The following is a 21296-nucleotide window of genomic DNA, read 5'->3' on the forward strand; positions in this document are numbered from 1 at the left end:
AGAAGGAGAAGGAGAAGGAGAAGGAGAAGGAGAAGGAGAAGGAGAAGGAGAAGGAGAAGGAGAAGGAGAAGGAGAAGGAGAAGGAGAAGGAGAAGAGAAGGAGAAGGAGGACAGCAGCTCTGGGTCTGGCAGTGGCTGGGTGCGTGGCCAGAGCTGCTGCAGGGATTTGGGGCTGATCACTGCAAAGTGCTGAGCCCAGAACAGCTCGCAGGAAGGATGCAGTCTGTGCCTGGCTGTCAAGGACACACATAGTTCACTGGATATATGTGTGCCCAAAGTTAAGCATGTGCTTAATGAGGCTCGAGTGCTTTGCTCTGGGCAGAGCTGAATCTTTAATAGCTCCGTGTTTTGCAGCTTTTGCTGAAAAACGGGGCRAGTATTTTCCTGCTTCCTGGGAGATTTTGAGGACAAACTTACTAGCTTTCATAGTTCTCATAATGATAGCAAGGAAAGTCGTGAATAAAAAGGAAGAAATTATGTATCAATACATCAGGCCCACAGTAATTACTTTTCCCAGCCTAKAAACCCCATTGTGAACCCAGGAATTTCAATGGCACATGCATCATGTACAGTGAGAAGAAAAAATCCAAGAAGCTGAAAGAAATTTGAGCTCTGCTAGGCTTMTAATATGTTTAATGTTATTGTTCCGTTAAATCCCTACCCTTAATGACCCCAGACATATTAAATAACATTCTCAGGGCTGAAGAAATRCTTCAGACTTCTAATTTTACACTTCTTTTTTTTCCCTCTTGTGCTCTCAGACCTCTAGAAATGCTATATATTGAAAAACCTCTCTGAAAGGAGGCTGCAGGTAACTAGGCTCACATGGAGCTCTGTTTGCTCTTGACAGTTTTTCAAAAATAGTTTTGCAGCTGTATCATTTTTCATGTTTGCAATTTGTGGTGAACAGACAATGTACAACAGAACCTCAAAGGGATAAATCAAGGGGAAAGATGACAAATATCATGGCATGGCAAAAGTGCTCACACTGCTTCCTTAAGAGCGCAGAAAAATCTAGGCCATGCAGGGGCAGGAATTATTCAGACTGATAAAATTTCTTAATGAAGATGTCTTAAAAAAGGCACCAAATATCACCGCAACACCTCATTAATGACATCTGCTTTTTTAATTGCTGTGAGGCTTTTTTCTCCCTGCTGTGACAACAGCATTGACCATGTTAACGTTGGCACTGGGAACTCTTTTGTTGTGCTGTCAAGTACCTTTTAATCTTTCAATTCCTCTATGTCAAGTCAGGTTTCTCTCTCAAGGATGAACCAAACCTTATTTCTGGGTCAAAGAATTTTTTTTTGATTTGCAGAGTAAATTARCGACAGGAGCTTCCCAGAGCTTGTCTTTCCTTTCATGCCGTGACTCATTTGTTTTCCTGCAAACCCTGCTTGTTGTGGATGATGGAAAAACATTTCTAACCCAACAAGTGCTGCCACTTATCCACGGTGGCACGGTCTGTTCTCCACCCTACGATCCCGGTGTCAACCAGCATCCCAAGGAAGGACACAAAGACGAGTTTGCAGCCAGATTCTCACCTTGGCACCCCTGTAATTTCAGGGTGCATGTGCAATCAGCACTCCAGTGTGGATTGTAACACTGAGAGAGCTCCCTGGGCAGGGGGAGGCTGCTCTAAACCAGGGGATGAAGAGCTGAGTTTCTGAKTGTGGAAATACACGTTTCAGGCCCCACTGCTGGCCAGAGAGCAGCCATGTGTGTCATTGCTTACAGCAGGAGTGGCCCTGGACAGAGCTCAGTGCAGTGCTCATGAAAAGCATTTTTATTTCCCTCACCTCAGTGTCCAGCGGGGCTGCTTTTCCATAATAACCAAGATCAGCCCCATAATGTTAGAAAAACTCACCTTACCTCAAGTGTTTTTTAACCTTGCATGCTTTCTAACACTCTGCCGGCCTCTAAAATGTAAAGATTCCTTTAAAAAATGCAAAAATATATTGCTGCAGCACCTCACTGATGTTTGCAGGATGCAAGGGAAATCCAGGCAATGTTCCAAAGAATGATCCTGCTTGTCTGGTCACATCTCATCCAAACCCCAGCAGGCAGGGTTAGACACTGCTGTGTGTGCTGGGTTATCCATTGAGTGCCCCTCTGTCCATCCAGCTCTGATTTTGGGGGATCCCCTGCTCTCTAACAGCATTTCATTTGGCTTTCTTCACAGCCACCTCTCAAATAATAATAACAACAATACAATAAAAGAATAAGAATCACAACAAGCCCGTGAATCTGAGATCTGAGCAGGCTGAGAGCTCAGAAGCCAGCACACCCTGTCTCCTTGGCCACATTCCCAGGGGACAGGAAGGGGACCACTGGCTGTCACACCTAAAAGCACAGGTGGGGAACACATCCTGACAAATGTGCTTACACTATTAGATTTCTTTTTTTTTCCATTTGCTTTTCCTGTGGTGACTATCAGCTTCTTACTGGGCAGAGCTGGAAGTAATATTCCGAATCGCTGAAGGAAATTTTCCCGGCTGATCAAACTCTTATGTGTATTGTGCTGATCAAAGATTCTCTTCATGTCTTATGCATTTGAAAACACAAAAGAATGAATGAAAAAAGAGCTATTCTTCTGAGCTGGTAGACAATGAAATGATGATTGGTGAGATTATGCCTTGACTTTACTGTCAGCACAATGTCAGTAAAGGCAACAGTATAGAGAAGGTGMATTTTGAGATATTAATACCACTAAAAGAAACAGAAAAGCCCCCCAAAAGAGGAAAATGTCTGGGAGTATTATTATTTTTATAGTTTAGTGGAGAATAAAATGAATTTTTCATATTCTTGAATCATATTATTTGCCCTGATTATTCATCCCTTTATATCACATCTGCTTGTGTAGGCAGGAGTGGTAACACAATGTTTTGCTCAGGTGAAAATCTACTTTTTCATATATATATATATATATATTTATATATGGATACATCTAGTGCATGGGATGGCAGGAACCTTGCACTGGTGCTGCTCCAAGCAAGGGATTGGTTTTGTTCACTCTTTTCACAAATGCCCTGATCTATGTGGAATTTGAGGTTGTTTCTTTGTGTTCTAGCAACAGTATTGGTTTAAAGAGCAAAACCTAAAATAGGCTCTCATGGCTCTGAGTTGGTTGGGGTTTTAATGAATTAAAACCAAATTAATTGTGCTTAGCAATGAAGGGTTTCTGAGCTGAGCAATCTGCAGTCTCGAGGCGTTAAATTGTCGTTGCCAGGTCTTGGCTTGGGGATGCTCTTTTCAGGAATGGGAGCCAGTTGCTCTGGTGTGTTTGTCACATGTGTCCCTGCCCTTGGAAAGGCACCCAGATCACCTGCAGCAGGTGTCCCTGGGGTGCTTCTGCCTTGGTCATGGACAGAGGAGAAAGAGCAGGGCTGGAAATCAGCAGGGGAGGAAGGCCAGCACGTGGGGAGTGGGACCAGAGGGCTGTAGCCGTGGGGTCACAAAAGGACATTTTGAAGATCACATTGGAGCAACGTCTGTCAAGAATGGTTTCATTCTAGCTGATCTCACCCTGGGGCCAGAGAATGGGCTAGGTGACCTCCTGAGCCTCCTTTTGCTTTTACACTGGAAATGGATAGGAAACCCACCCTAACGCTCTGTTTCCCTGGGGATTTTCTCTCCTTCTTCCCCCCACTGTCCTTCTGTGCCAGGTAACCAGGTTTTTATACACACAAACGTGCTTTGGAAAGCTTATTGTCATGCTCTGCATAAGAAGTTTATGATTTATATGAAGCTAGCTGGTCCTTGAGCATGTGCTGTTGTCAAGCTGTCTGGGTCTGCTCAGGAGAAAAGCGCTCGGGGGCTGGCACGCAGGAGCATGATCTGGGTATTTATCCTKTTGGCAGTTCGCTAATTATTCCTATCGCTAGCGCATCCCTGCGTGAATTTCTGTCTCTCTGCCACAGCAAATATTCTCTCGTTTTTTCGAGCTGCAGAGCTGCTACTTAAACTGGAGAAGCCTGAATATCCTGCAGGGGCCCATATTGTCATTTGGTTGATAGCGGTGAAACGGGCCAAACATCCTTTCTGTAGCACTCAAACTGCATGTCTTTGCATTCCTGCCTTGGCCACTCATTTCCTGGCCCAAATTCTGCTCTTGTAAACAGCTCCTGCCGGCCCTGGGAGTGCTCTCTGTGGCACAATGCTTTGATAAAGCCAGAGCCATCCGCTGCCAAGACTCCATAAGGAGGCACAAATAGGCTCCAGATATCTCTGCTACTGGGGATGGAGCTGCATTTGCAGCATCATTTCTCTTGCTAAGGACTTACTGAGCCTTTAAAATGTATTATAAAATTAAATGGCGTTTTTTTTTCCCACCTGTTCTAACCAGTGCCAAGTGCATTGAAAACCCTCCCAGATGATACAGCTYTGCATGCAAAATCTCAGTACCCTCCTAAGGACTGCAGCTGCCTCTGAGACACCTTTCTTTTCCCATGGGCTGCCTCCTTCACTTAGAATAATAAGCTTTAAATGATCTCAGGGCACTCTAGATCCTGCTGCACAATCCAATTTGACATGAGTGTTGCATRGAGGGGAGGGAGGGAGAAAATCTTGCAGGCAGACACCGGACTTTCAGTGTGAGTTTTCCATTAGTACAAAGAAGAAGTTCATCAGGGAGATTTCATGCCTGTCTGTGCTGGAAGAAAGGCTCTCTGGGATGGTTGGAGCGCCTGTGCTTCAGTGRTGTGCTGGATCAAGGGGCTGCCTGTGGTGCTTCCAAATGCAAAAAATCCCCAAGGCCATAAAATAACGAAAACAGCAGCAAACTCATGAGTGGCCACCTTTTAGTCTCACATTAAATATCATTTTAGCCTTGCATTCGCTGTATTTTATCATTTAGGTAACGCTGTACATGAACTGTTGAGCCTGTACCTCGGCTTCAGGACAGGTGTTTAAACACCATAAGCGCTCCACAGGAAGAGAGGAAAGCTGCTTTCCAAAGGAGATGGCTGTGKGCAGACCCAGTTAATCTCCTGTTATCTGTTCTGATAGCCAAATGAGGCTCTTATCAGTGTTGGCCGTGTCCCTGCCAGCGCAGTTAAAAAGCCTCCCCRGTTCCTATCTCGGTGAATTTGCTGCTGCCCAATTCCCCTGGYTGGGTCAGGCAGGGGCTGTGTCTGCAGAACAGCCTGACCCGAGCAAAGCTCCTTGTTGTGCCGGCTAATCACCCCTAATCCCAGCTCTGATTGTCCTGACGGTGTCACAACACCGGGGTCACCTCTGTTGAAGGGGTCACCTCTTCAAAAGGAGCTGTTTTGAAGCCTCTCATCAGCTGGGACGGGGCTCTGACACCAGAGGTGTCCCCAAGATGTCCCTGGATGCAGCACAGGAAGACAGCGTGAGTCTGTCAGGATRACACTGAGCTCACACTGGGCTCTTTGCCCTATTTCTGAGCTTTTTGGCTGCTGTACAGATAACAGAACCCCTCCAGAGCAGAGGAAGCCTGGCACTGAGCAGGATTCTTTCGAGTAATGCGTGGCCCTGGTGGGTGTCAATCCTGGCAGTTTAGGCAGGTGTATGCTAGTGATACTGGAAACTAAACACAGATTTCCATGGTAAAGGTTTGGTTTTTATAATATTGTTTTCTGAAATACCAGAGAGGAGTCTGCAGAGCGTGCAGTTGCCCTGTGGTGATTTAGTTCAYGATCAGCAAAGAGAAAAGTCCTGAGAAGTTATTAATGTTGAGGCTGGGGGATCAAGTAATTGGCAAAAAAAAAAAAGTTTGCAGAAACATTTAAGGGAAGCTTGAGACTTCGCAATTATTTCTGCACACAAATCACTATGCTGATTTACTTTTTGTTAAAAAAAATATAATTATTTCTTTGGGTAAATTTGGTGCTACTGGATTTGGTGCTACTACTGAACACCAAACCCAGCTAGAATGGAGCTGACTCACCAGATTTATTCATGACTGTTCATTTATCAGGGCAGCTTTCTTTCTGCTGTTTGTAAGCATGACTCAACTTTTATAGCCACCAGATCAGATCACAGTTTCATCTTGTCTTGTGTCAACACAAACTTGTCCCTATCCTGTTTAAAAYCATCTTTTTCTTCCTAGGTTTTTTTCTGAATTGTGCCATGGTGGAAAATCTTCCTGGGCTTTGATTTCCCCTTAGTTCTTATTCTTCCCTACACGTGTTACTGTGCTGATTTGCCTTTTCCTCATGCTGTAATTGGGCTGGTGCCACTGTGTAATTTTTAACTGTGTGCAGTATCAACAGACCTCCATCTGTCTCTCCTCCAGAGCTTCCCAGCCTGCCGTTATAAATATCTGCCAAATCCTTCTCCAAAGAGAGGATCACCAGATTCCAACTGTTTGCAAAATAAGGGCTGCTGCCAGGAATTCTCTCCCACCGTCTGCAGMCCGTGCAGAACCTGTCCCTGCTCASTGTGGGAYGGTTTTGCTGGCACTGAGGAGCTCAGGCTGCCAYTCATTGTCCCTCAGAAGTGTGTGCTGCTGCAGAGGGCTCAGCACATTGGCCTYCCTGCTCAAATATCTCATGATGTGTGTCTTTTTATTAGAAAATAACTTTCAATGACCATCAAGTGATAAAACCAAACTAACTGTGTGATGTGCCAGAGGTTCTGCTCTCCCATATTCCTCTTTTTGGGTGTGCTCCTTCCCCTTTTGCATTTCTTATGGAGACAAAGCAAAAAATGCCATCTTTTATTTTATGCCAGGCTCACTTTTAGGTTGTGTCCTCGTGATCCCTTTGTGGCCACAGCAGTGCCCTTGCAGGATTTCTGCCAAATGTTGGTCACCTCCATGACCACTGCTATGACAGTGGTCAGTGCTGTTTTGGCCAGAGCATCACTGGGGTTCTCAAGGCCACTCTGACCTTGAGTTCTCTTGGACACAAATCAAATATCTTGATGTTGTTCTCATTTAGGGCAAGACAGAGTACCTTGCCAAGGTGTTCATGTAAAAAGGGAAGTCTGAGAAAGGATATGAGGCTTTCAAACACTGCTGGGTACACAGCAAAGTCGTCAAACAGCCAAAAAACCCAAGATTTATCTGGTTTCTCCAGCAATGTGGAGAACCCCAGGAGGGTCTGTGGGCAGACAGCAACTCTGGCAGTCACACTGGTGGGTGGACACAGCTTCAGGTCCCCGATAAACCCATAATTAGGACTTGCTGCCAATTCTGTGGGGGTTTGAGCTCTGCTCCAGCAGCACCCCAAGGCCTCTCACGCACCAAGGTCCCCGTGCAGAAGCTGTGCTTTAATTGCCAGCGTGCAGAGTGACACATGAGCTGTCAGCTGGGCCACCTGTGACAGCAGGGAATGGAGACAGCTTTGTTTTCCTCTTCTGAGAGCTGTCCTCCCTTGCAGATGCTCTGCAGGCAGCTTTGCTGTGCTTATCTCCCGCTGGAGACTTCAAACAGGGCGTGCTGCAGGCTGAGGTGGGACCCAGATCAGGCACTGGTCAGCTTTTGGGGTTGTGCTCCATCCAGAAGGTCTGGAGGGAGACAAATTTGCTCCTCTCTTACACAGAGCATTGTATTTTCCATGTAGTGTGGTAGAAAAGCTTTAGCATCCCCATGTAGTGTGGTAGAAAAGCTTTAGCATCCCCATGTAGTGTGGTAGGGAAACTTCAGCATCCCCATTTCCAGCCTTCCTCTCAGAGTGACATTTTTTAGTGGTTCTCAAACTGAAGAAACAACAAATTGTGCATCCTCTCTCAAGCACAGCGTTGTTAATGTTCTTTGAAAGATGACAAGTGTCGTGGCCGTCAAACTGCAGTGATCCTGTTCCTTCTGAAACGGGAAAAACATGTCACTGTTGGCTCTTAAGGAACGCAGAGGGAGAGGCATATTCTGGATGGGAGCTGCATGGCTGCCAAAGATGAAAGAAAAATGTTATTACTTTTGGAAATTTCATAATTACAGTTAATGATAATTTAATGAAATGACATTGTCTTCACCGCTATGGCTAATGAAATGTTTGAGAGTGATAAAACAGATCTTGTTAAATAGAGCGAGAGTTTGGAGTGGAACAGCTTTGTGACAGCAGACTGCCTGCACAAGTCTTGAATTCCTATTTTTTTTTGTTAGAGTAGTTTAAAAAAGAAGATAAAATGAAGGCTGCATGGCAAATAATGAACAAATGAGGTATTTAAAGGTCTTCCATTAAGCAAACAATACTGAACTCCTGAGTGGCATGCTGATGACTGAGCACTGCTCCTTGGAAATGCTAACCCTTCATTAAAACACTTCCCTTGTTTTCCTCTGCAGGCAAACCAGAGAACAAGAAACCCCGCCTGACTTTTTTTACTTCTCAGACTACGAGAGGCATAATGCAGAAATAGCAGCATTTCATCTGGACAGGCAAGTAGAATGGATTTGCATTAAAAGGAAAGGGGAAATATTGAGATAAGTTGCTGCACTTTGCCATTCCTGTAAATGAATTACTTTTTAAAAGGGGAAAGTGGAACAAAGGTGGGCAAATGGCACGAATAAATGAAATGGCAGATGATGAAAGAGTAAGTTAATAATTAGGAAATGTGACTTACTCCGGAATGAGAAACCTGGCAATAAGTAATTCTCAAAAAGAAAGAGAAGTTATATTGGAGAGAAGCTGTGAAATTAATTTCCCCTGTGATCTTGAAGCACATATGGAGAGCACCCATCTCCCAGGGAATGTGTCACGTGTGTGATGGAGTCTGGCTCACCCCAATTAGCTCCAGGGCACCGAGATCCAAACGAGAGGAGGGGACTGGGCTGATTCACAGAGCAGTATTGAGATGGGAAAGGAGTGCTGGTTTCACAGCAAAAAGCTGAGCCTGTCCCACATCAGGACCATTTTTAGGGCACAAACTGGTGGGAAGGAGAGGGCAGTGGTGATCACCTCATGCTCCTGCTGCTGAAAATGCCCCACTGCAGACTTAGTGCAGGGGATGGGGGATACTCCCTGCCTGCCCAGATTAGGGCTGGGAATTGATAATTAGTGATTAACAGTACATCTGGAAACCATGGCACATCCTTTCAAAAACTCAAAGCTCTGGGGCCACAAATTATTTGGGTGTTTGTGTAGCTTTGCTGCCTTCTGGGATGGTGGCAGGGATATGGGAATGTGTCAGTGGGTGGCACAGGGCAGGTTTGCCACTGAGAGCCAATCCTGCTCAGATCCTTCCAGGATCTTCTCCCTTTATTGTTTTTGACCTTGGTGTTGATCCCTTCTGCTTTGTATTTTATATTTTATATTGTGGTTTGAAGCAGATGGTGCTGTAGGAAGAAAAAACATTAGTGGAGTTCCTACGAGGGGTATGTTAAATATCCACACACCAAGCAAGGAAAAGCAGTTGCTACCCAGTGTAGAAAATCCGAGCAGCAGACAGTGGGTATAAAAATCCTGCCTATGGGGAGACTTTGTATGGGGTCTTTGCTCTTTTAGTGTATCTAMCAGCAGAGCTTGGCAGGGAGGTTTTTATGATCTCTGAGGCGGGGGAGTTCRGGATGGAGAGAGGCTCTTCTCCCASCCTCCGCCCRTGGGAAAATYTCTGGTCTCAGAAAGATTGTTTAGGTTGGTATAAGGGTATTAAAACAGAGAGGAGCAGAAGGAAATAAATCAAAYACATACTAAGACTGTCAGAAAAAGAATTAGATGGTGTTTATGGAAGAAAGAGGCTGAAATCCCATTCCCCGAGTCACTTAAAAAACTGGTGAGMAAAATGCATGTCATAACAATCACGAAGCAGTACAAAGTAAAAAAAAAAATAAATTTCTGCTGTCTCTGGTTTTTGGAATTGTATGGATCTTCATTTTTTTCGTGTAACAATGCCCTCCATACTTCTCTTGTATTTTACTCCACACTGTGTAGGCAAATCGGAGCTCATCATATTCAGGACATATTTTGTAATACATTATATGAAGGATTATCCAGTTTAGAGTTGATGGGCTTTATACTCCTCAAAGACCACAGATAAATGTGCCTTCAGAGCGTTATGAAGCTTCCTAAAACCTCTAACTATCATTMCCTTTTAATCCTTTACACAAACCACGCCTTTTCTCCCTCTGGCAGGATCCTGGATTTCCGCCGTGTGCCCCCRGTTGCAGGCAGACTGGTGAACATGACGAGGGAAATACGAGATGTGACTCGTGACAAGAAGCTCTGGAGAACGTTTTTCATCTCACCAGGTAGTCCTGGAAATAACTCTCTATTCTTTCTACCCCGCTGAACGCATACTTAAGGAAACGATGTGTAGATTGCTTAATTGCTCAGATACTTCTAATAAAACTGTCTTCTAGACCTTTGAATAAAAATAAATGTGGGGAAATAGCTTACAAAGAAGACTTTATTGTTTTGAGTTGAGTGCCTTTTCCCCTTGACAAATTATCCRCAGGGAGAGGCTTTTATGTTCATCAAAGCAATGTATTCAACAAATGTTTTATGTAGAACAATTTCTGAGGCAATTTTTTCTGGTGCTCTCAGTTTACCCAAAACCTCATTACCCAACCCATTAGTTATTTAGGCTTTTTTTTTTTTTTCCCTACTGCAATGTCATCTGTCACTTCTGTTGGTCAGATGCATTTATTTCTGCTTTTGACCAGAGTTCCAAACCTGATTTCTCRGAGTCGTTCAGGTTTTATTACAACAGGAGTTTGGGGAAAAAGATCAGGARATAGATGTGTAATATATCCTGCTTCCAGCTCAAACTCTCTGCTGGGCAGAGGGCAGAGCAGAAGTGACCTGAATTGCTCCCAGGCCTTGCTCTTGCCTTGAGGGCTGACCCAGGAGCTGATACCACTCACTCTTCACTCTTTCATAACATTTTGTGGATTCCATCAAGGATGGAGCTCCACAGGGTGAGAATTTTACAATCCCATCCTGCTCACCAGAATGTACAACTGGAACTGGGAAAAATGGGAATCTCTGTTTGGCACGTGGGATGCTGAGATTTCTGAGCTGAGCGCAGAAATCATGCTGAAGTTTGTTCTTAGGTAYAGAATACATAGGTTATAGGCTCAATTTAAAGCACAGTGCCATGTTTTAGTGGCTTGACTCTTATTGTTTCAGCTGTGTGCCAGCGTGCCTGGCTGAACTGAGGCTGGGACTTGTGTAAGAGGCAATCTGCAGCAGAAATAAATGTGGGAGAGAGCTGAGCCTTCTCTGTGTGCCATTGGCCAGGAGCTGTTTATCCCAGACCCCTAAATTCGAGACCCAAAGCCTTCATTGCAATTTCCCCCAATGTAACTGTGATTTTTCTCTGTTAGCCACAAACCAGAGCCCTGTTGTTGCAGAGCTCTCGCTCCTAAAACGTTTATCACACTTTCCTGATGCCCAATRAAGTCATTATTACGGCTGTTATTTTTAGCTTCATATTTGTGTTCAGCTCTGCAGGACGCAGTTGAGCAGACAATTATTTATTCCAGGAACTTCACTTGTAAAATACATTACATAATTGCAGAAGATTTCCTTTTATCCCATGTTATGAGCACTCTTATTTTACAGTTTTGGTGATGGTACATGTTCACCCAACCTTCTGGGCAGACATTTCTTCATTTGCCTCAGTTGCTTTCCTTCCCTCTTTGTCTCTCTATATGGGCTTTTTTTGGTTTGATCTTTGTAAGCAAATATGCACAAAAAATGACAAAAATCTTTTGACACTGCACAAGGTGCTTTGGTTCCCTTCAAACATAAGCCATTTTATTCCCATTTTGGCAAGTAAGACATGAATTAATAGGTTTGTTTGATTTCCAGTCTTCCCAGGTTGCATTTCAAGACATAGGGGTGAACTGGAATGATTTCTGAGAATTACAGAACTGTTCTCAAGTGCTGATCAGCTTACAGCAGCCAGAGCAGGGCAATACAGAGTTAARGCTGCCAGTTCGGATGAAGATCTTTATCTTGTCATTATGAAATTCCAGACATCCAAGGGATGATCCAAGCATAATCCTTTATTCAAATTTATTTAGAGGTCTCAGATAAATTCAATTAAAATATTTGATTAGCTATGAATCAGGCTTTTCTGAAGAATAAAATGCTTGAGCAATTAATTTTTCTTTCCATTTTACATTTCCTGAATCAAYATACTTTGGTTAAATCACGTTGGTTACTTGTCAGAGTTCTTCCCAACAAGTCCCCAGTTTAATTAGTCAGATTCTCATTAACATATGCCCAACCTCTGTCTTGTATTTCATCCTGACCTTAAAAGGCAGACATTAATTAATGCTTAATGAAAAGATAATAAAGATCCTAAATTAAGCTTTTAAAAACAGCTTTCACGAGCCCAGCAGGCAGCTCAGGCAGCAGATTGAGGGCAGGGAAGGAGGAGGGAGGTGAGATTTGAGGTYTGGGGAGTGAGGATGGGGCTGGGGAGAATGAGGGGGCTGAGCTGGCCCTCTGGGTGCTGAAGGTTTGAGGGAGAGATGGTTCCAAAAGGAAAAACTGAGCTGTGACCTATTGGGACCTTATTGCTCTCTCCTGAAGGGTGGCTGTGGGCAGAGTGGGTCGAGCTCTGTCCAGGGAGAGCTGGCAGAATGACATGACACAGCCCTGAGCTGTACCAAGGGAAATACAGGCTGGATATCAGGAAAAAGTGTTTTACAGAAAGAGTGATAAAGCACTGGAATGGTCTGCCTGGGGAGGGGATGGAGTCACCATCCCTGGGTGTGTTTAAAAAGAGATTGAAGGTGGTGCTTGGTGCTGTGGTTTAGTTGAGGTGTCAGGGCATGAGTTGGACTCGATCTTGAAGGTCTCTTCCAGCTCTTCTGGGATTCTGTGACTCTGGAGCCCAGCTCTGCACCAGCCTGGAGCTCTCAAAGCCCCTCTGGACCCTGTTTTGGGTGGCTCTGTCACTGCATCTCCATCCCCAGTGGTGACAGCTGATGCTCCTGGGGACACGTGCTCCCTGCTGGCAGTGCATCCCTCTCCGTGCATACACACAGCTCTTCAGATGAAACGAGCACTACATGAGATGGAATCTGTAGGAAGATCTTCCCCTCGGGCTGGGAGCTGTGCTTTGCACCCTCAGAGCGGGTTATTGATGGTGCTCATCCATCACAGCACCACAGAACGAGCTGAGCTGGAAAGAGCCCGTTAGGACCATCAAATCCAACCCTGGCCCTGCACAGGACACCCCAAGGATCCCAAAAGAGGAGGGTGTGGGGATGTGCTGGGAGAAACCTCACTGCATTTCCACTCCTGGGCCACTTCCCTGGTGCCATCAGGTATGGAAACAGGGGCAGGGAGCCACAGAGAAAAAGAGGGAGGTAGAGAGAGCCACAGGGAGCCAGAGAGAGCCACAGAGAAAAACAGGGAGCCACAGAGAGCAACGGGGAGCCACAGGAATCCACAGAGAGCCACAGGAGCCACAGAGAGCCACAGGAGCCACTGAGAGCCACAGGTAGCCACTGAGAGCCACTGAGAGCCACAGGAGCCAGAGAGAAAAACAGGGAGCCACTGAGAGCCACAGAGAGCCACAGTATCCATGGCCTGGAAGCACAGTGCCCTGCTCCTATGGAAAAGGGACAATCAATGGCTGTGAGCAGCCAGGTCAGTGCAGGCTGCACTCAGAGAGAGAGCAGATTGCAGAAAAGTGCACTTGCAGGCAGTTTGGGCTTCAACATGAGAAATGGAATTAGGTCAGTAATTATTTAAATTAATTTTACATCCTTTGCAGCGGGGCAGACTGCAGTAGCCCTGCTACTCTTACAAATGAATGGTAATTTGCTAGGGAAAAAAAAAAAAAGAGACATATTAATGATGTCAGCCTTCGTTTTGGAAGTAATTGAGGCAGCAGCTTAAAGAAATCAATGTTACACAGCTAGTAAGCACTATGTTTTTGTTCATATTAACCAATTCCAAGGGATTATGGATTTTTTTTTCTCTCCCAGCACACAATAGCAGTTCTGAATTACCTATTATTTTGAGCAGGTAAATGAAAGATCTTTTCATGCATTGCTGTAGTAAATATTCAGGATTCTTTCCAGCATACCCCAATTGCACAGGCTTGCTAAATGTCCTCTATTAACAGTCATGCAAAGCTGAATAAAAGAATTGCTCTGCCAAGCAATTTGCTTTAAGGTTTTTCCCCCTYGTTCCTTTTCTTCCTGAGAGGAATTATTGTTCAGCTATCAGGAGGATGCACAGGGAATGTGCAGATGAGCACTCAGACACTCTGCTTCTTAATTGTTGTAATTAGTTGGAGTTTCGATCACCAGACCATGATTTTTGCCTGCATTTCATTACGAATCTCATCCATTCCTCCTCAGGTAATGAAAATCAGGCACTGCAACACAAAATTCTCTTGCCTTTCTGGTGCTTTGGGGACACAGTTTTGGTTTTTTTTAACGAAGAAGGATTTTGCATGTTGCAAATGCACATCATTTGAGCACAAACCTCCCTCCCTGCCTGATTTTCCAGCACCTCTGCTGCTCTTCCTGCCCACGCTGCAGGAGCACAAATTCCTGCCTGCTGCTCCTTTTGCAGGTGCACTTAGGCAGAAACACCTTTATCTGGTGAGAGGAACATATGGCTTGGGCAATTTGAATGAGAGGAGAAGGAGCAGGCTCCAGYAGGGAGCTCCCCTCCCCTTTTCCTCTCATTTTTTCTTGGGAGAGCCAAACCMTGCTCTCAGTGTGGGATTGCCATGAAGCTCTGGGCTCGTGTCTCTAGCTGGAATTTCACCCTCAGCCTGCTGTGCAGAATGTGGGTCACCTACTTAGCTTCCAAAGAGCCTTGCTGCTGCAGCACCTTGAAGTCTGAAATGAGAACCGTGGTTTTTCTATATTTGGTGCCTCTTTTTTCTTCCAACATTTTTAAGAAACCTTAAAAATGAATGTTTCCCCAGATAATTCGGGCTGCTTCATCTTACTGCTGCTATGTAAGGACTAGGGCAGACATAATAAGATGTCTGTTCTGTACCAATCAAGGCAGTTAATTTTTCAGCAGTAAATTGAGGKACAGCATCCTTTCACCTCCACCATCCCCAGAAATTGGACAGGAGCTGTGGGGAGCAGGTCCCACAGGTCTGAGCTCACGGGTGAAGCAGAAAAAGCTTTGCCATTGAAAACAACTTCTCCCTGGGAAAAAAACCCTTGTGGTTTGACTGCAGGTTTGCTGTTTTAAGGACAGGACACACCTTGCCATTCTCAGGGGGTTGGGTGCCAGGGCTCCTGSAGGATGGTGGCAGGGATGAGTGGCTGTTGACAGTACAGAGCAGGGTTTCATTGTTCCCCGAGTTAAATCCAGAAGCAAACTATGAAACAGAGTATTTCCATTCCCACTGAGCAAAAGGCTGTGTTTAGTACAAGTCCTTTTTGTTGAAAGGTCAGATTTCCATAGCGAGCAGCAGAGGCTGTGATGGCGTTGGGGGGTGTTTGCTGGGCCTTTTTGCTCTTTACAAAGCTGCTCTGGCAGGAGATAAGCGAGCACCAGCTCCCTGCTGCCAGGTGGACGTCAGGTCACAGCAACCCTGGAAGATAACTTATCTCAGGCAGTCRAGATAATCTGCAGGGTTCCCTCCCTCCCTGCACTGATGAGGGGGTGATGCTGAGACAGCTGAATTGAAGCCCAGGCCCCACTGCAGCTTTAAATCAGCAGAARCACAGTTTTAAAGAGAGGATATTCTGCTTGGCAAAACACTGAAATGGCAAACTCAGAAGTACAGATACACTGAGTGATCCCTTCCTTCCTTTTGTAATTTCTGTTCTTCATTTTCTCTTCCCTGAAGTGCTTTTCCTTTCCTTGAGTGATTGTCAACAAGCTTTTTGGCCACAGATTAAATAATTCTGGACTGAGCCAGGGTGTGTTGAGCTGCTGTGATCCAACCCTGTGAAAATAAATACACAGTTCAGGGTGGCTGTTCCTGAGCACGGATGGATGGGTGCCCTTGTGAGTCAGGCACAGCAGAGGGATGCAAAAAGGAGTAAAGGAACCACAATTTCATGGATAAATCAGATGGCCATCAACAGAGAGAGCTGGGACACCCATGGGAAGCTGGGACAGATGTCAAGGAGCAGCACATCAGCTTCATGGTGTGGTTATTTGGTTATTTAACAGCAGAGAATACAGCTAATTTATCAAACACATCACGATACGTTATTGGTGTTCCGTGTCCTCCTGCTTCTCTGTCCTCAAAGGCAGCTCCTTGCTCTGTCCCTCCTCCCTCCTGTCACCCCCAGAGCTGTCTCCTGTGCTCCTGTCACCCCAGAGCTGTCCCCAGAGCTGTCCCCCATGCTCCTGTCACCCCAGAGCTGTCCCCCATGCTCCTGTCACCCCCAGAGCTGTCCCCAGAGCTGTCCCCCATGCTCCTGTCACCCCCAGGCTGTCCCCCATGCTCCTGTCACCCCAGAGCTGTCCCCAGAGCTGTCCCCTGTACTTCTGTCACCCCAGAGCTGTCCCTCATGCTCCTGTCACCCCCAGAGCTGTCCCCAGAGCTGTCCCCCATGCTCCTGTCACCCCCAGAGCTGTCCCCAGAGCTRTCCCCCATGCTCCTGTCACCCCAGAGCTGTCCCCTGTGCTCCTGTCACCCCCAGGGCTCTGGAGCTGAGCTGCTCTCTCACCTTCAGCAAATTCCCGTGGGCAGGCTGTTCCTGCAAAGGGCTGGGCGTTCCTGTCGCTACAGAAATATGTGGTGGCAATTTTGGCAAGGTTTTTGAGTGGCTCACGGTCCAAAACCTGCTGCAGATCCTTTTTTTTCTGTGGCTGTTGGAGTAACGTGAGGTGTGGAGGAAGGGATTTGTGTTTGGGATGTGTGCTGACAGCGTTACGTCCGTGCTTTTCCCACCTTCCACACACACCCCCACAGGGCTTTGATGGTAAATAATTCCCCTTACAAAAACTGCCAGTTCTTCTCATACCAGCAAGGAAATGAATGAAATGTTCTCTGTTCCTGAAGAAACGAGCCAAGATTTKGAGAAGTGACTTAATTTTGGGCACATGCCACTTGTTCAGCTGCRGGATTTGGGGTTCCAGCCTGGGGGAATAAATAGCTCTGAAGGAATGTATCAGTCTGGGAAAATGAAAGGAGAAAGGACAGGATAAAAAAAAATGGTTTGGGGAATATAAATAGACTGGAAATAGTCACAAAGAGCTGAGCACAGGGCGTGATCCCAGCCACTGAAATAAATGTCTTTCTAATGGTTTCAGGGGAGGAAAACTCTGTGTGGTAACGGGGGCTTGGATTTATTTCTGCTCCTACACACATCAGTGCTTTTATGAATTCTCAATACTAATTTAAGGGTAGGTTTTAAAGCTCTTTTCCTTTCTTTGCCAGCCAACAACATCTGCTTCTACGGGGAGTGCTCCTACTACTGCTCAACAGAGCACGCCCTGTGTGGGAAACCCGATCAGATCGAAGGCTCCCTGGCTGCTTTCCTGCCTGATTTGTCCCTGGCCAAGAGGAAAACCTGGAGGAACCCTTGGAGACGCTCCTACCACAAACGCAAGAAAGCAGAGTGAGTAGGGGTGATGGGGAAATCACCCAGTCCTGGCCAGGGGGAGCAGATGGGCTTCTCCAGCTCCTGGGATGGACAGGGTTCTGCATGGACACAGCTCCAGCTTGGGCTCTGAACACAAAAGGAACCTCAGTGGCATAATTCCTTCGTGGGACAGACACCTCCAATGCCACTGCCAGGGTGTCACAGGGCCTGTCTGAGTCCTGKCAGAGGGAGAAGGGCTCACTGCTCTCTGCAGCCCTGAGCAATGTGTTCAGATGTTCTCACCCTGTGACTGATGGTGCAGCCAGACTCCTAAATCCTACTGGCCACATCGTTTCCAGTCTTGTGATTTTCTTCCTTTTTCATCGGTCACAACCTTGCTTGGTTGCCTGCAGGGCTGGAAGCAGCCTGAGGAATTTGCTGCCTCTACCTGACCCTGCTCTCAATCGAACATGATACAAATAGGCCTTTGCAAAATACCATTTTTTTTGTCATTTTCAGTAAGCTTTGTATGTCACATAAAATATCAAAATATTGCCTTTTCCAGATGGGAAGTTGATCCAGATTATTGTGAAGAGGTTAAACAAACACCCCCGTATGACAGTGGGACCAGAATCCTGGATATAATGGATATGACAGTTTTTGATTTCCTAATGGGTATGTTTCATCTCTTTCAAAAATTAAATGCAACATTTAATTAGAATAAGAACCATTTCTTTCTGCACYGCTCTGCATAGCTCAGCAGTTTGCTAAAGCGTGGCTGAAGCTGMATTTACTGGATGTGCTGCTCTAGATGATGATGAGAAAATGCAGATTTCCATGGTTATGTATTCCCATCAGTGCAGATTAAAGGAGCAGAGATGTTCAGAAATGCAGAGTGGTGATGAATGCAGGTCAGGCCAGTCCCCTTCACAGTTTGCTCTGAAAGCACAGGGAGTGCTTGCTTTCCCCCTGTGATATTTGTGATATATTGCTCCTGGATGCACATGCAAGGACTGYTCATTGCTTTCTCTGCTCTACCCAGGGCTGTTTTTGAGTTTTTGCATTGYCCTGACCTGCAGGCTCAAGCCAGAGTCAGAATGGTTTTTTATTTTCCCTCTTTGTTCCACAGGTAACATGGATCGACATCACTAYGAAACCTTTGAGAAGTTTGGAAATGAAACTTTCATTATCCACTTGGACAACGGAAGAGGGTAAATACCTTTGATAATCTTCCTGGGGGGAAAAAAAAAGAAAAAGATCCAATCTTTAAAATAGCCTTTGTTACATTCTTGCTCTTATCTTTAAATAGGTTTGGAAAATATTCCCATGATGAACTTTCCATATTGGTGCCTTTAAACCAGTGCTGCAGGTAGGTTTCACCTCCAGAGTTTTTCCCTGGTTTACACAGCTCCTTCCACTGACAGGACTGAAAATATTCCAGTGAATCTTTTATTGTCCACCATGGAGAGGAGGAGATGGAGTGCCCAGGGAGCCTGACCTGAGCTAGGCCTGAGTGTTGGCAAGTCCATAAAATGTCAGGATCCTGCAGGAGCTGTTGGAGAGAGGCTTTAACACAAAATCCACATCCYGTGGAAGCCAGTGACAAAATCCCAKCTTGTTCAAATGCTTCCCCACAGCTTCCTTGGTGCCATGGCAGGTTTTCAGAGGGGACAGGTGACATTTAGAGTTTCAGCTCTGTCTGGGAGGGCTCTGGGCAGCCCTGCAGGGTGAGCCTGAGGAGCCTCTGCTGCTGTCACACGAGTGTCACACGTGTCCCTGCCGAGATGGACGGGCACTGTGGGTGCTGCAGCAGCTCCTTCCCAAGGAGGGACATGAGGGCTGCCCACACTGCCCCATGGATCTGTGCTCCAAAACCTCTCCATCCTCTCCTAAGGGCCCCAAAAATCAGTGTTTAGGTGGCAATGCCAGGGCTCATTGGCAGTGCCTGGTTCTCATCATCTCAGATCACAGAATTGAGCTCTTACACATTAATGCTGACCATTACCTTTTACTCTGTCACAATCAACAGGGATGGAAATACTGATTTTCTTTTTTCCCCTCTTTTTCTTCTTTTTTTTCTCTTAGAATAAGGAAGTCTACCTATCTGCGATTACAGCTGTTAGCCAAGGAGGAGTACAAACTCAGTCTCCTGATGAAAGAATCTTTGCTAAAAGATAAAATAGCTCCAATCCTCTACCAGCCTCACTTGGAGGCGATGGACAGGCGGCTGAGAATTGTCCTCAAGGCTGTCAGTGACTGCATAGAGAAGGATGGTTATGACAACGTGGTTGAAAATGACTTTAACACTGATGTTAACACTGCTACCACCGAGAGGTAGTGAAATGGCAAGGCTAYGTTTCTACCAGCCACGTCAAGAAGATTCAAAGAGGAAAAAGAAAAAGAAAAASAAAMAMAMMRAMAAAAAAAAAGTCTTGCAAAAGACTGTGTATGCCACTTTGTGAATTCAGTGAATTCAGAAATGAGATATAATTGTTCCCAAAGTAGGTAAAGTGTAGACTCTGCAAAAGGATTAGCTCATTAAGAAAAATAAGTCTAATGTGATGCTTTTCATTAGTTCCTGAAGAGAGATTATGAAAAAATTCAGAAAATACTCAATCATTGACAGACAACAGTCTGATAGCAAAACACCTCCTGTCCTTTTTGTATAGAAAGGAGGCCTTTACTTAATATTTTGTATTTATATATGGTGTATCTCTGAAACCCCAGACCTACCTTCCAAATTTAACTAAGAGGGACAGCATAGTTTTGTGACTCACACTTTATTTGTGGTGACAGTCCACTTAGTATTTTGTGTTAACCCTTTAAGTGCTCTAATCCACTGTATCTTATTTAAATTGAATGCTTTTTTCCTCCCAGCTACTCAGCATTTAAAGGGTTAAGGCATTATGAACTTTGAAAGGCAAAAAAATAATTATAATAATTATAATAATAAYGATGATMATAAATACAGGGGTTACCAGAAGGGAATTTCACTAATTGTGCTTTGACAGGAATACTTGAATGTTGGTTTTACAAAGTGATGTAAAATGACAAGTTGTACTATTTGTCCATAAGGAGGTGGCAGCTCTTATCTTTCTAGACTATCATAGCCGAGCTGCTACTTTTCAATTTTGCTTTTGATAGTTTTGTGTAAATATATACATATATGGGTAAAAAAAAAAAAAGCTGCTTTCAGCAGCTCTAGGCTTACTTTTGCAGCATTTTTGTGGAATTGTTTGCAACGTGGTAAAAGTGCAATAAAGATATGCAAAATGTGTAGCCATCTTGTGTGGAATGGATTAATTCATCACTCGGGGCAGAGCTCTGTGCACCAGCCCTGAGTCCCAGGGGTGATTTTTTAATTGTTCCCCCTTTTTTGGCAGCAGCAAACGGAGCTGGAGGAGGGATGGGTGCCCAAAAATAGGCCAAAAATTGGCTGTATTTGACTTGTGAAAACATGGTGTGGTACAGCAGGAATCCCTCACCCCTCCTCTGGGTGAGGAGAGGATTTATTATAACCRTGTTCATCACAACTACAATTCAAAGGTGCCATTTGTTTCATTTGATGTCTCTCTTCTCAGGGATTCATAACCATATACTTTAAAAGCCAGGTAGAGGAAAATGTAGGCATTTCAGCATGTTGAAATTATGAATGAGAGAAAAAGCTGCTACATGGGCTCATTCACTTCCTAGGCTGATATATTATCACTAAAAAACACATGAATTCTATATTTTATGGCCCATTTCGGATTCCCATGGCTCTCACACATGTGGCATACAAAGACAACAGAATATCTCAAATTATACATAAACCTGGAGAATTTCTGTGTTATCCCATGGTTTTTTTTCACTTTTGAAGGCCCACCTATGATAACAAGGTTTTCTCTGCAACACAGTGCTGGAACTGCAGTGCTCTCTG

At 45.1% G+C, this 21296-nt stretch overlaps 1 protein-coding gene across 1 annotated transcript in view; it reads left to right on the top strand.

Moving 5' to 3' along the window:
- Positions 1-19784, top strand: part of FAM20C (FAM20C golgi associated secretory pathway kinase) — a 50988-nt gene extending 31204 nt beyond the window's left edge. The window contains exons 4-10 of the mRNA XM_057382287.1: positions 8249-8341; positions 10035-10150; positions 17233-17413; positions 17943-18052; positions 18507-18588; positions 18687-18746; positions 19463-19784. Of these exons, the coding sequence (XP_057238270.1) occupies positions 8249-8341; positions 10035-10150; positions 17233-17413; positions 17943-18052; positions 18507-18588; positions 18687-18746; positions 19463-19715 (895 nt within the window). The 3' untranslated portion in view covers positions 19716-19784. The remainder of the gene's footprint in view (positions 1-8248; positions 8342-10034; positions 10151-17232; positions 17414-17942; positions 18053-18506; positions 18589-18686; positions 18747-19462) is intronic.
- The last annotated feature ends 1512 nt before the right edge of the window (positions 19785-21296 follow it).

The sequence above is a fragment of the Malurus melanocephalus genome, unplaced genomic scaffold (genome assembly GCF_030028575.1).
Source record: "Malurus melanocephalus ecotype Western Australia unplaced genomic scaffold, MMel_1.1 scaffold_562, whole genome shotgun sequence".
NCBI lineage: Eukaryota > Metazoa > Chordata > Aves > Passeriformes > Maluridae > Malurus > Malurus melanocephalus.